The sequence below is a fragment of the Osmia bicornis genome, chromosome 6 (assembly GCF_907164935.1).
Source record: "Osmia bicornis bicornis chromosome 6, iOsmBic2.1, whole genome shotgun sequence".
NCBI lineage: Eukaryota > Metazoa > Arthropoda > Insecta > Hymenoptera > Megachilidae > Osmia > Osmia bicornis.
In genome coordinates, this window is record NC_060221.1 from 8506541 (window position 1) to 8521661 (window position 15121).

Sequence of the window (15121 nt, forward strand, 5' to 3'; positions counted from 1 at the left end):
AAAAATTTGTTAAGGGAATGTACCAAGCATTTAAAAAATATAAGTACCACTGCCTAGTTTACGGATAACTCGTCTATCAACGTTGCATGTCATTATTTAATTTAATATAATCAGGAAGATAAACATTATTTATATAATTATTGTAAAAAAAAAGAAACGACACTGCTAATTGTCATTTTATCTTATAAGATTTGCCATTATATTGATTTTGAGAGCCTTTTTGTACATAATATGCGTGTATGATACTATATATTGTGTATATATTGTGTAGATGTTATTATATTAAAATAATATACTAAAGTTAAAAATATATTAACGTGTTACGACAAATTGCACCTACCTAAACAGCCTTTCACATAAAGAAAATTTTTATTCGATCGTTTGTTTTACACGCTACATGTATTCATTTACAAAAATATTTAATTATGACAAAATAGTGGAATAAAATAATTAATATGATTTTACTTTTCGCGATTAAAAACATGCTTAGAACATTTATAATATATATCAATAATTTAATACTTTTATATAATAATTTACAAACAATGCGTTGATCACAATAATATTGTTACTCACCCTCTGTTACCATAAATCTTCTTCTATACTTCCCGTATTATAGTAAAATATAAACTCATATCTTTTATAGATCCGATTTTATATTAATAAAATTATGTATTATGATAGAAAGAATCACAACTAAGATCGCAATACTAAAACCTGCGATATATATTTTAGTTTTATAATATCCGGACGAATCTTTACCAAGATCTGTTGGTTTCATGTCAGTTTCACTTTGACAGTAAAATTCTGTAGGATCTATTTGATGAATTAATAATATAGTGATCGAAATATATAATTAGTCGTACTATATTAACTGTACAGGATGTCCCGGAAATGGGGGGTTGCTGGGGTGATTCTGAACAACATTTTCCTTTACCAAAATGTCGTTTGAAGCTTTGTTTTTGAGTTATTAAAGAAAAACACTGGCCAATTAGAGCGCGCGCTGAACCACGAGAGTGTTGGCTTTCGGCCGCGCTCGGTCGTGGTCGTGAACAAACGCATTGGCATAGCGTGGGTATCAAGGGAAGCGTGCGATAAATGTTACATCGTCTTAAATTAAGAACAATGCGGAATTATTCGTTATTCATGAATAACGAATTTATTGCACGCTTCGTTTGATACCCACGCTGTGCCAATGCATTTGTTCACGACCACGACCGAGCGCGGCCGAAAGCCGACGCTCTCGTGGTTCAGCGCGCGCTCTGATTGGCCAGTGTTTTTCGTTAATAACTCAAAAACGAAGCTTCAAACGACATTTTGGTAAAGGAAAATGTTGTTCAGAATCACCCCAGCAACCCCCCATTTCCGGGAGTTAGAGGAATTACGGGACACCATGTATAATACTTACCAGCTTGGAGCTCTATATCTTTTTGAACATTACTTTCTTGAACCTCTAAATCAAGAAGTTCTTGCAATGATAAGAGGGCTTCTTGAGGACCTTCACCAGGAAATAAGTAATCCGATAATGTTATTTTACTTTCTGGTAACGCTATTAATACCCTTCTTGGAGGTTCGTGTAACGTTATATTTTCTGAAATAAGATACGAAAATTGATAAATATATCATCGATTTTTTATACTTATATATTGCGATAAGCACCTTCTGGAGATCCATTTTCTTCTTCAATTAAACTATCCCAATGCATTTCTAATCTACTTGCTAGTGATCTTATTATGTCTTGTTTTATCGCAGTGCTAGCTTCTTCGACATTTGCTTTTTGATGAACAAAAGTTCTACTCACTAACTGTCCCACAAGTCGTATCGATGCACTGCACGGTGTTATCCTTATATCCGAGTTAATATTTTTCTCTTGCTAATAATCCACAAAATAAATTGTGTTACATCTATTTAATGAGTTATAATGTAATTTTAATGCATTTGGTAAAAATAGTGTTACTACTAATGTTTAGAAAGTTACTAAATAACACTAAAAAAAAGTTGTAACATTAATTTTTTGTAAATACAACTACTTACGCATGGAATGTATAAGTCAACTTGAATTAATTTATTATTAGTATTTTTTTCACTGTTTTTACATTCTTTATCATTTTTCTTGCTTTTACTAATTACTTCCAATGTATCTTCCAGTGTTCTAACTTCACCTTCAATAACAATAAGAGAAGATTCAATGCTGTCTGATACATCTTTTAAAATATCCTGTAAAATTGAATTATATGTACTCGTTTTTCATAAAAATAATGTATTAATATCTTTTGAACAGTAAATACTTGTAGCTGGTTCTTAAGAGTCTGTGGATCTGTATCAGCTGCAATAAGAAATAAACGATCAAAATCAATGAGAGCTTCAAGTTGATGCCATTTGGTTGGTTTTGCTTGAAATTTCCATTCTGTTGGTTTTAACATTCCAGTCTTATTGGTTTCTACAGATTTACAAGTATACCTGAAAATATTAAATTTTATATTAGAAACAGAATAATTATTATAAACATGTTACAATCCATCATACTTTTGTGTAATGCTGTTTAAGCATAAGATCAAATTCTCATCATTACTATTTCCACAGAGATATTTATTTTGTGACAAATTTTTCTGAATTGCTGTCAGAACAGACCTAAATTTTTGTACGTAAGTATTATTATTTATGGTATCTTCTGGACCAACAATAAATATACCAAGAACTTGCATCCCACCAGGTAGCATTCTTGTGACCTATAAACAATATTAAAGTATTAATATAAAAATTGTAGGTGGCATATATGTTACATTAACATACATGTTTTGCATGATCTGCAACCCAATTCTCAGGTATATCTTTTACTGATTTAATGTAGCTATCAGTGGATCCTTGATGAGCATTGGTTGCAGGACTAATTAATGTTTCTTCAACTACATTTTTACCCAGTGGAGGTGGTGTTTTTGCTAAGTGTACAATATAATCCTTTTGTCCAGCACTCTGTAATATTACTTACAATGTAATGGTAGAAATCAACTTTAAAACTGAATTTCCTTAAAACTTATATCTAAATATATAATTTCGTAAACAAATTAGTAAACATTTCTTAAAAATATCGTGTACACGAAATAATGTTAAACTGTACTGGTTAACAGGTACATATGTTAGGTGAGTTGACATCAAATTGAAACATACAAAATTCGAACCTGTCCTAAAATTAATCCTATTGTATATTCATCTGGTTTTGCTAAAGATATTAGGTAAGTATGAAGACGATCCTCGGCATATACAGTTCGCCCCATTATTACAAATAACTTTTATAAACACCCAATTCTATCAGAACTGTATACAATAACTACAGATCTGTACAGACAGATCAAGACAGACCAGTGCAGATCCAACAAGACTGGACATATGCCTTTGTTGTCTTGAATTTGTGCCTCGAGAACGAGCGCTATCTGCTTTTTCCTAGGATAAAAATATGAAACACTTTGCACTGCAACATTCTAACGCAAGTAGACGGTAACAGCAGATTGCTTCAATATATCATTAATGCTAGATGAAGGGTTTATTATGAAGTCTTTGATGAAGTAACACGTTAATTATGAATTAATTGAAACTACTCGACAATTTACCGACCAATTTCACGAAACTCAGATTACCGACTATAGTTGGTAAGTTATTGAGTAGTATTTACCGACCAATTTCACGAAACTCAGATTACCGACTATAGTTGGTAAGTTATTGAGTAATTTATTTTATTTTTTTTTAATTATTAAGAATTCTCATCGGTGGTTTGGCTCGTGGAGACAAGCATCTTATCGACTTAATCTCTATACTAGTTTCAGAATATCAGTCGACAAATTGCCGAGTAGTTTCCACCGTTTTTGAATAGATGGCGCAATGGTCGACAAAGTTGCTGTAATCTGAGCAAGTCTGAGGTGGTCTGAGGGACGGACATTATAACCTCTATAACTTTATTTTAACGTCAAACTTACATCAATTTTGTACTTTTAATTATACTATAATTAGTCTAAATTCAATAATTTCTATTTAAATAAATGTTATTTATATTAATCATTAATATTTATCAAAATAGCTAAATAAGAAGAATATTAAAAGGTGTTCTCTTTTACAATTTTTCATAAATAGGTAATGGAGGTAAGGTGTAAACATTGCAGAAAGGACCTTTTCAATGAAGCATCAGTAGAATTATTAACTTCTCATGGTGAAATAAAAAGAAGTCTTATGGATGTAGGGTGTATAACAAATAATCCAGAACCTTGTTCATACATATCAATAGACAGAATGCCAGGATGGATTGAACAAGTTGTAAATCAGGTATAGTTTTTGTGAATTATCTTAACAATGCATTTATTTTACTTACAAGTATTACTTAGTATGATAAATATTTCCATTAATGGAAATAGAAATCCATATAAAATAATATATTATCTACAGGAATCTTGGACAAAAGGTAGACTTCATTGTTCACACTGTAATAATCGCATAGGTTCATTCAATTTTATAAATGTATTAAGATGTGATTGCAACAAATTTGTAACACATCCTATTAGAATAATTAACAGCAAAGTAGATATTGTATATGATACTAAATAAAACAGTTTTGTTATATAACTAAAACCATTGTTCAAAGTATTTTAGAAGTAACTAGAAGTGAAACATATAATAAGTTATATATAAATTCACAATTGTAAAGAAACTTTTGTAATATAACAAGGTACATAAACACAAGTAAACATATTAGACATTAAGCCTTACTACAATAAACAAAGAATAATGACAATAATGTTCTTTATTGCATATTTAAATGTAAATTACTTTACCAGCAAGTAATATTTATTTTACATGTATACATAGTAGTTAAATATTGAGCATGTACATGTACAGACGCGTGCACACTCAATATAAAAATTGATTGTGTACATTTTATATACTCAACAATTGTTGTTTTATACTACAATTAGTAAATCATATAATATGCGCAAAATATTTCTTACTTTTAATATATTTACAATAAATCATTAATGCATAGCATTAAAACTGATTTGAATTAATTGTTATGAATTCATAACATGTAGAAATGTAAGTTAGACCATGTAACATTGTTTAATACAAACTTTATACTTTCTATAATTATCTTACATTATTTTAAAGTAAATTTATTATTTGTTCATTAAACTCATAATTGAATTTTTAATACACTTTCCATAAAATATATAATTTTATTAAATTTAACATAATGTAAACAACATAACAATACTAAAACTGTATACATATATAATATCAGCAAATAACATTATTAATATACTAATAAACAAAATATTGAATGTAGACAATATTAACAGGTACTATCTTTCCTTTCATAAAATCTTTATTAACTGTATCAACAGTAAATTTATATAACTCTAAAAATAATTACATGTAACGTGTACTAAATTAACTTAGTATTTTCTATCTCTTAAAAATGGAATATTTTCCACAATGAATGTAAACTGATTTGGAAATTTTATTGCTAGTAGAAGCAAAAACTTTTACTTTAAATATTTCAAAATTAATTTCACGAATGTATTCATAAATATTATAAATTTATATTGAAATGATTTGTGCAATATGTATAAATCATTTTTTGTTCCATTAAATTTTTCGATATAAATCGTTGCTACAAATCACAAAATTATTTATTATAAAGATAAAACTAAGAATTGAGCACTGACATTAATTATAAATAAATTTAATATTATTTTTTATTATAACTTATAGTTATTTTAAATATTTCAGATATTTAAATGGATCATTTTTATTAACATATTTAAGAATTTGTTATCAAAGCTGCATTTATTTGCCTAGTTTGGCGTTTGATCTGCTTAAAAATAAAATAAATTATATAAAGAAATAATATTGAGAATATTCTATTAGGAAGACAAGATAATGATTTAGAAAAATGAGTTGTATAATAGAATATCAAAGAAATTAAATTGTAATTAAATTTTGTTACTCAAAATAAAATTCTAATTCATAGAAATCATTCAAAAAGGACATTAAATAGATAGCTCAAAATGTTAAATTAAAAAGTAACAGTAAAGAGACAAGAGAACACAATTAATTTGGATCAAAGGCACATATGGTTTACTAAGACATACGTTTGGAAATATTTTAAAAATATGCATGGACAACATGAAAGCTAATTGATTCATTGTTCATAGTACTGAGACTACAGAATAGAAATGGTCAGTATTGTTCTCTCTAAATATTTTCAATTAGAATATAATGAAAATATAATATAAAGTTTATGAAAAACAATGAATGTAACTTACATTAACACCGGAGCAACAAATTTCAAACATGAAATAGCCTTCTACTGATTCCAGTACATTATTCAGTATTAATATACCTTTTTTTCAAATGTTTTAATGATGCTGCTAACTTGTAACATATTACAGTCTAATCAAATTTAGCTGCTACAATTGGAATATTTCATCTTGTTGTTGTTGAAGTCTCTGTAACGATGTCTTTACTTTCCTACCCTGAGTCATAACTACAGCAGTTGGAAAGTTATGCATATCGCTAGAAGATGACGATCTTAATGGTTCTGAAGTAGACGGTGTTGTATATGTACTTGAAGTCACAGGAAGTGAATTACGTAATTTAGCGGATGCTCTATGTTGCTGTATATAAATATCATTATCTGTGCAAAATCTAAAATGTAATATTTCAATAAATTTATATAATTAGACTGTTGGTAATAAAAAGCCCAAAATATAATTATTTAATTAGTGGTAAATAACTTACTCACTATTCCCCTGAGTACGTTTAACTTCTCTTTTAACACTAGCTATAGAATTATCCATTTTAGCTAAAAAGTCATTAATCGAATGATCATCATCTATAGACGATGTTACCGAAGATGGACTAGACACCTAAAAGAAGGTTATTAAAATTGAAATAATACTAAATAACAACTTATTAATTAGTTACTTTAAACAATAGTTACACTTTGAACTCCGCTATGTTCAATTTCATTAGTATTGTCCATTGGTAATGACAGTGGGCTTTCTGGACTAACAGGAATAAGTAAATGTTCTCTTAGAAATAAACTATCAGAAGCCCATAATCTATTAACTCTTCTTATTTGTTCAGTCTACAAAAAATGTAAAATATCAAACTTGTAACACCTATTATCTTTATTATCATTAATATATAAAATAAAATAAAATAATGAATTCTTACTGTAACTCCATATTTTAGAGCAATTCCTTGAAGGGTATCAGTTGCTGATACAGTGTGTTTTATTAGGTTTTCAGTTCGTGTAATATGCTTGGCTGTACTACCATATTTCTTCAAAGCTTTCCCACTACCTCTTATGCATATTCGTTCTTCCATTTCTCTCGCGCCATTTCGTTCCATTCTTAATTATTAAACTAATATTGACGCTTATAAAGCGTGATAAACATATTAAATGGCTTTGATATTTATACGTAAAAATTGTAGGTACACTTCAAACAACATAATCACATAACCTATTTAACCAAATTTCGCTCACATATCATTATTTTATTGACAAAGTAATGTTATTTCTTTCATAAAGAAAGAGTCGTACACTTTACCAAAACATGAAATCTTAATAGGGTGTGAACTACAGTTTAATTAGCAAACTGTAATTACTTTTTAAGTGTAATTAAATTTAAAATCATTTAAAAATATGCAATTTACTGTAATTTATTATTCTTTATAACAATTATATTTTATAATTTTGTAATTTTAGTCACAATGAACATTTTTTGTAATCTTATAACAGTTGCACTACGAATATCAACTCAGCTGATCATCGTGATAGCAATTTATAGATGTTTAGTGCGATAGTGTTTGCTGCATTTCGATTGGATATCCAAAGGGCGTTACATATACAAATATAATTTACTGATATCTTAAAAATTATATTTCAAAGAAATTAGCAATATCAATGTCATAAATAAAATATGAAATTTTACATATATTTATGTACAATATTATATAAATTAAGTATTATTCTTTTTAATATCTTATTTTATTATATAACTAGTTTAATTCAAAAGATAGAGTAGCTTATATTGTTTATGTGCACTTCTTTATATTACAAATTTCATCATTTGTAAGTTTACTTACGAAATGTATGTTTAAAATTTAAATAACTTTTAGATATAATTCATGTATGTATAGGTGCACACACCTACACAAGCCTACGCCAGTGCAGTGCAGTGACTACAGATATAAAACAACCAGTCATTCCTTTCCCTCGAGGGGTCACGACTGAAGGGGTCCCAGACACCCCTAGGTGTGTTTAGCACGGTTGGTATTACAGTTGCGCCTGTTTTACCAATCTCACTTTTAAGGCACCTCGCATCATCAACGAAACAGACATTTTTGACTCTCTATGACTCTATCTTTATAAATTAATCAAAACTAGTATAAGACCCAAACATTGAAATAATTGTAAGACAAATGTCCTTTCTGTACTTGCAACCCAAGTGTCCTGTATTCCCATAATTCCTATCCTTTATATCCCTTGTCTGGGGTCATAGGCGTCCGAAGCGGGGATTCCGGACGACATTACACGCGACCGCGATGATGGCAATTTAGGGCAGGGGGGTCCGACTTTAGACCTCCCTCGGGAAAGGTACAGTCAAGTGCACAAAACGTGCGAGCATAAAGGTCACGTGGTGGTTTTAGTGGATAAAAATCCCACTATCCGTCGTCCCTCTCCCGAGGGTGCGACGGGCGTCTTTTAGAAGATTTCCACTACGTAAAAATAAAAAGAAAACATGCATTCCCGCTATCGCAAGAATCGTGCCACCTCTTCGCATATTCTGTGATCCTGATACTAGCAGTAAATTTCTAACCGCAAATTTCTTTACTTCGCCTTCCTAAAATTCCTTCCTACCCCTTATATGCCGGCAACCTGTATGTACATCCATTTAAACCTGTGTATTCCTCATATCCTTACATCCTTTAAATCTGTGTGTCTCTTACGTCCCTGCATCCTTTAAATCTGTGTATCCCTTATATCTTCGCATTCCTTACATCCCTGCATCCCTTACATGTTTGTTATCCCTTACATCCTTCAGTGACTATAGATAGTAGTCACTACTATCTATAGTCACTGCATCCTTCTACCACCGTACCTCATCAAAGATCGAGAAATCGTGAAGAATTTAGTTCCGATTTTTACCGCCAGAGGGCGCTGTTTCGACGTGCGCATTTTGGTTGAAATTTTTGCCGCTAGAGGACCAAAATTCTTGCGTTGTTTAGTTCCTTTTCTTGCCGCCAGAGGGCGCTGTTTCGACATGTGAATTTTAGTTGAAAATTTTGCCGTTAAAGGGAGCAATGCAAGGATACAAGGGTTGCTGTGATGTAAGCAATGTAGGGATGTAAGGAGTGCAAAGATGCAATGGGTGCAGAGATATAATGAAAGCAGAGATACGAGGGATGCAGAGATGTAAGGGATATAGTATCGGTCAAATAATAAATAAAAGGATAAAATAATAGGCAAGGCACACAGGAATAATAAAAGCAACACCTTTATCCTTCTAATGAATTTATTTAATAAGCAAAGAATATAAGTACAGCAAGTTAAATGAACGCAAAAAATAAAATAAGAGTATATGTATGTTTAACAGGTAGGCTCGTACCCCTCGGCGATCGCTATAAGATTGAGGGGGTTTCACTTCATTTCAGTGTCGAACGGTTGAGGATGGTCCCGCAACCAGCTACCTGTACTTTAATCAGTGTCTGCAGATATATATTTTTTTTATTAACGTGGGGAAATCTTGCATAAGATCCTCCACCGTCCCCTGGGAGAGGTCGACGGGGGAGTGTCAGATTCCTACTGATTAAAACCCCGCGGCGACCGATACTGGCGCTAAAAGAGGGTTCCAGAACCTTATGTATATTACTCCGAAGCCCTCCACGCCTGGCACACAGGTGCGCATCTTGCGTGCCTTTCATGTGGCCGATACCGGGGGTCGCATCCCCAAAATCGTGCCCCAACGGGTACAAAGTATGTTGTCTTTCTGTATCTGTATTCACTCCTTACATACTTCCACACACACCCACACATACATGCATAGTGGAGAGGGACTTGGGGTAGGAAAAATAACAGAAATGGAATTGAATTTTAATAAAAACATATTCATTATAGTACGTTACACAGTTCATCTATTTTTAAATACAATATATTACAGAGAAACACACAGTTATAATTTACTGTTATTAATATTATGTCTCTTATATTATAATTAACTTATGATTATTATTGTTGTTGTTGCTTTTCTTGTTACTATATGCTGACCTTGATAAATATATAAGGTAGCATAGAAATCATATAATGGGAGACTAATTGATATAGGACAAGTTTATCCTTGAGTAGTATGTACTAATCTCCAGTAGCTGTGCAACAGTAACTGTAATATTGGTAATAAATAGTTAACATAGGGATAAATATTATGCTACTGCGGCAGTGTGCTTCCTGGATTTTGGGTAAGGGGTATTTCTTTATCTAATAATCAGAACTATATCAACTAATATTCTACAAGACAGACCCCTTCCGCTATCCCAATTAACGGTACTTACTTAATGAAGATCTCATCAGTAAGCAGTATTTATATTTAAAATCACTGTCTTAATAAATTGACGCGGACAAGGGTTATGTGCAAATTTCGAATGTATAAGAGAGATATCTATGCGTCTGATTTGTTTTATATTTAAATAACAACAAAATTGGAAGTGTGACACGTACAAGTAAAACTATCTAGAAAGAATGAGTACAAAATCTGTTCCGTCTGTTGTATGTTGATAGTAGAAATGCGTATCTTAATTTACATCTCACACATACACTTTAGCAAGAGCATCAGCTCCTGCACTTGCTATAAAAGGTCGCGAAGGATGAAATGCTACATCTAAAATACTTTCGTCAAACTTCTTACGATGTGCTGTTATTTCTTGAACACAAGTCTTATTATCCATATTCCATAATCTTATACTGCAATCATGACCTGAAAGTAAAAAACTGGTATTTATATGATTCATAGTATATCGGTACTTACTTTTCATATTTTTATTTATCTTATCATTACTTACTTCCTGAAAGTAAATATAAACCGTGAGGATCTACTGCAAGACTAGTTACGGCATCCAAATGAGCAACCATGGCATGGGCAAGAGTAGCTGATCGATGGTCATAAAATCGAATGTGTCTATCTTCGTGGGCCGCGACAACAAGTGGTAATGTAGGATGCGCCACAACACGATTTACTCCCTTTGTTTCATTAGCCTCAAGACGAGCTACGCTTTCACCCGTTTCTGTATCAAATACCACACAAGCTCCTTCATAAGCTACAACTAATTTATGCGACTCGTCTCTAATAAAATCTACTGACGTTGGTATGCCATCTGTAAAAACATTTATATAAGAATATTTATATATATATGTGTGTAAGTTTTCAAAATTAATATATACATCAATCAAATATATGTATACATAAACAAGATTTACGTGTAATGCACGCACCTTGTTCAGAAACATACGTATGAAGTAGTGGTGACTGACTTTCTGGGCTCCATAATTTTACAGTTCCATCAGCACTAAGCGATAACAACTGCGATCGAGATTCGCACATACTTAAACCCCAAACTGCGCTTGTGTGCCCTCTTAATCTGTTCTGAAGGACACTTGGTTCGTATGTTTCATAGGGATCTACGTTCGCCGATGGAAGTGCCCAACAGTAAATCATACCATCTAAGCCACCACTGTAGCAATGACTGCTTCCATACATGGCTAAACACAATACAGGACCTCTGTGAGATCTAAACGTATATAATGGTTCTACATCTAATGAAGCTGACCTGAAATAAAAAAAAGAATACTATGTAAATAAATGTCAATATATACAACAAGAAAAAAAAAAAAAATAAATAAATAGATAAATTTCTGAATTTAAATAACCTACTTCTTTGCTGGTAAAGTCTTATGAAGGTTCCATAATTTTAGTGTATGATCATCACTTGCAGTTATAAGAACAGGTTCAGTGGGATGGAAGACAAGAGCTCGAACAGCATCAAAATGAGAACGTAATGTATATTTTGCATTCCATGTTTTTCTTAAGGTCTCTTTTGTAGTAGCTACCATCTATGTGAAAATATATGGTTTACATATTTATCATAATACAGATGGAATTAAATTTGAATATATGAGGTCGAAACCTCCAGACCCAACATGGAGAATCATGAAAATAATTAGGATGTTAGCGGGCTGTGGTGGTGTACCGGGTTCAAGAGTCAGTGCCGTAGTTCTTATTTTTCACAGACTTCGACGCCTATGTACATTAGTAACAATGACATAAACAGTAAGAGAACTTACATCGTATGATGTTTCCGCCTCATTGTTAACACACAACTGCTCCAATTCACCCAATTCCAATGCAGAATCACCTTCTTTGTTTGGACGCTTTGGATCTGATTGTAAACCTCTATGAATTGCATCTGCAAAGTTATTAAATATTAGAAATACTATTAAACTATGTACAAAGTTACATGTGCTTGATACTAACTCCATTCCGACGAATCTATCTCCAAATGAATAGAACCTGGTGGTGATTCTTCAATTTCTGTGAGAAGATTTAATTCATTTAATACTTCTTCAGCTTCTGCATCAACATCTTCTGTTAAAAGAATAGATGGCTGAAAATAAATAATGGTAAAAGATGTATGTTAATTATTTATTGAGAAGAACTAAGCAACAAAATTTGTTATACAAGATGAAAATGTTTGTTACTTTATTTGGTTTAGGATCCATATTTGTATCATAAGTGTCATCTTCTACATCCTCTTCTTCTTCTTCCATATCCATATCTGTATGAGCCAGAAATTCAAAATTCGCCATTACAGCTGCTTCTGTATCTAATATTATTGCTTCTGCTATAGAAGATGGTTGCTGCCAGCATAAAAACATTGCAGTATAAAGAACATGTCACTGTCACTGTATATTAATAGTTTCAATACATTTGATTGACTAAAATTAAATAAATATTTTTAAAAATCTCAGAAATTGTAATGAAACTTTGTAAAATAATTTTAACAATAAAAACTATAAATGTATAACAATAAAAAAAAAAAAAAAATCAAATAAACTTATTTACCTCTACCTTTTTTCCTGGAACTCTACGAACACTATTTTCATTTGTTTGCTTATTTGATGGTTCATTGCCATTTAATGCAGGAGTATTCAAATCTTCTGAATCTGTGTTATTGTTTAAACCAAGTAATGATCTAACTCTGTTTGATCGTACATCTATTATTGTATCAGTATAACCAATTTCTTGTAAGTATCTAAGATAAAATGTACAAGTTGTAACAAAAACAAATTTACTTAATACTTTTATAAAATATATTTTACTTACTGTCTTAAAATTTGACGCCCTTGTCTCCAACTAATGTTACTAACAGATGTAAAGGGAGCTTCACCATCTCCACCGCCTCCAACATCAGAATTAGCACAAGTACTACTACCTTCTTCATAAATAGGAGGTTTTACATCTCCTGGTATTACCAAATCAGTGCCATATTTTAATTTGTGATACCTTGCTCTATAAAAATAGTGAAAATAATGATGTAACAAAAAAATAGTTATGTTCTTCTAATAATTATGACTGAAAAAAATCTTACCGTTCTTGTTTAAGTGCATATTCTAACATTTTTATTCTTCTTACTAAGTCATTTTTCAATTTTTCTTGACCTTTCCTTTCACCTTGTAAAAAAGCTATCCTAGCCTATAAAAAAATCATAAAATTTTCAACTTTATCTTTGCATTTATTAGGAATGTTATCGTACAGATTTTTTTATTTAAACATATTTGCTTCGAATAATACTTTTATTTGAATTACACTCATATTATTAAATGTAATGTTAATTGAATTACATATCATAACTTTCTATACATTTTATGCTATTATTGATTACAGAAACAATTAAAATAATTGCCACCGTTTAATAACTTAAATGTAAAGTACACAAAGTTTATAAATGTATTATATAAAACTCTTATCTATCAATTTAATCCAAATATGACAGTATCTAACACAATAATACATTGACATTTCCAAGAATTCAAGGTACAATATTACATTACACAAAATATTCTTATGAAACATACATTAAATTAAATTAATTTCTCAAATTAAATATATCTATTTACATACTACACGGTGTAATGTTTTATATGTTTTTAAATTAATCATAGCTTTACAAAGTTCTTGTCACATGACAGATGAAATGACAATATGAAGAAGGTATATTAAAGAAAGATATATTACTAAATATTGACAATATTTAAAAGAAATTAAATTTATACCTGGAATTCTGCTCTATCAAGTTCCCACTGTGATCTTTCAAGTTCAAAGCGAGCCCATTCGTGTTGAATAAAATGTAGAACGCCAGGCATAGAGTATTGTGGTCGTTTATCCTTAGCATCGCCATTGCTACCATTGTCATTGCCCTGATGTTTATTTGTCAGTGAAACATTTGAACCACTAGATAATTGTCCATTATGATTTTGAGATGCAGAACTGGAGTTGTCCTCCATCGTGGAACCACAAAACTGGCTCGGTACCTTCATTTCATGACACGGCAGCCATTACAACAACTTTTCTTTCCTCTGGAGCCCAAAGAGTGCTCTCCTGTCGGATAATGTATTTCGATCGAGTTTGCAAAAAGAAGTAATTAATACGCATGCGGACGTGTTAGATTTCAATCTAACTGATATACTTTATAGAAAATTGTACAATTCGGCACGTGTTTAGAACGATTTCGTTAATTATATTCAACTTTTCCGAAACAACAAACAAATATTCCCTTCTTCGCACATCTTTACAATTACACTTTCTTCCACCATTCTTGTAGAATGCATTGAAGTATATTTTGCAACCTTATACCGGCTTTCTATGAGTATCAATTGTATTTCTGATTTGTTAATTTATTATCACTTTATGATACATAATGGTTAATAAAAAGAATTTTATTATTTTTTTATAACCTCTCGAATACCGTACTTCTACTTTTTTTTTAGTATTGCATGTTGAATACTAAAGCTATATAT

General features: G+C 31.0%; 4 protein-coding genes and 1 long non-coding RNA gene across 6 annotated transcripts; 2 read left to right on the forward strand and 3 right to left on the reverse strand.

Annotated features, from left to right (window-relative positions):
- Window positions 1-169: 169 nt before the first annotated feature.
- Window positions 170-3400, reverse strand: LOC114874906 (protein odr-4 homolog). Its single transcript, XM_029184634.2, has 8 exons — window positions 3180-3400; window positions 2794-2973; window positions 2527-2729; window positions 2289-2460; window positions 2035-2217; window positions 1660-1873; window positions 1409-1591; window positions 170-816 (listed from the first exon to the last, which is right to left on the reverse strand). The coding sequence occupies exons 1-8, from the start codon at window positions 3273-3275 to the stop codon at window positions 641-643; spliced, it is 1407 nt and encodes a 468-aa protein (XP_029040467.2). The 5' UTR covers window positions 3276-3400; the 3' UTR covers window positions 170-640.
- Window positions 3401-3877: 477 nt separating this feature from the next.
- Window positions 3878-4617, forward strand: LOC114874889 (E3 ubiquitin-protein ligase RNF180-like). Its single transcript, XM_029184604.2, has 2 exons — window positions 3878-4314; window positions 4435-4617. The coding sequence occupies exons 1-2, from the start codon at window positions 4129-4131 to the stop codon at window positions 4591-4593; spliced, it is 345 nt and encodes a 114-aa protein (XP_029040437.1). The 5' UTR covers window positions 3878-4128; the 3' UTR covers window positions 4594-4617.
- A 154-nt stretch (window positions 4618-4771) lies between these two features.
- On the reverse strand, window positions 4772-7853 carry LOC114874876 (lysM and putative peptidoglycan-binding domain-containing protein 2). The gene is made up of 4 exons (XM_029184587.2): window positions 7225-7853; window positions 6989-7135; window positions 6787-6914; window positions 4772-6693 (listed from the first exon to the last, which is right to left on the reverse strand). The coding sequence occupies exons 1-4, from the start codon at window positions 7399-7401 to the stop codon at window positions 6456-6458; spliced, it is 690 nt and encodes a 229-aa protein (XP_029040420.1). The 5' UTR covers window positions 7402-7853; the 3' UTR covers window positions 4772-6455.
- Window positions 7854-9344: 1491 nt separating this feature from the next.
- On the forward strand, window positions 9345-10285 carry LOC123987872. The gene is made up of 2 exons (XR_006829512.1): window positions 9345-9469; window positions 9651-10285. It is a non-coding gene; the product is annotated as an uncharacterized LOC123987872 (long non-coding RNA).
- LOC114874909 (striatin-3) lies at window positions 10141-15012 on the reverse strand. Of its 2 annotated transcripts, none has more exons than XM_029184642.2 (11): window positions 14378-15012; window positions 13693-13796; window positions 13428-13613; window positions 13173-13356; window positions 12803-12961; window positions 12579-12708; window positions 12389-12510; window positions 11979-12157; window positions 11540-11874; window positions 11110-11421; window positions 10141-11024 (listed from the first exon to the last, which is right to left on the reverse strand). In XM_029184642.2, exons 1-11 carry the CDS (start codon window positions 14639-14641, stop codon window positions 10855-10857), a joined length of 2145 nt encoding a protein of 714 aa, XP_029040475.1. In that variant the 5' UTR covers window positions 14642-15012; the 3' UTR covers window positions 10141-10854. The 2 variants fall into 2 exon arrangements, with proteins under 2 accessions (XP_029040475.1, XP_029040474.1); XM_029184641.2 differs by having other exon boundaries at window positions 13167-13356; window positions 14378-15010.
- Between the last annotated feature and the right edge of the window lie 109 nt (window positions 15013-15121).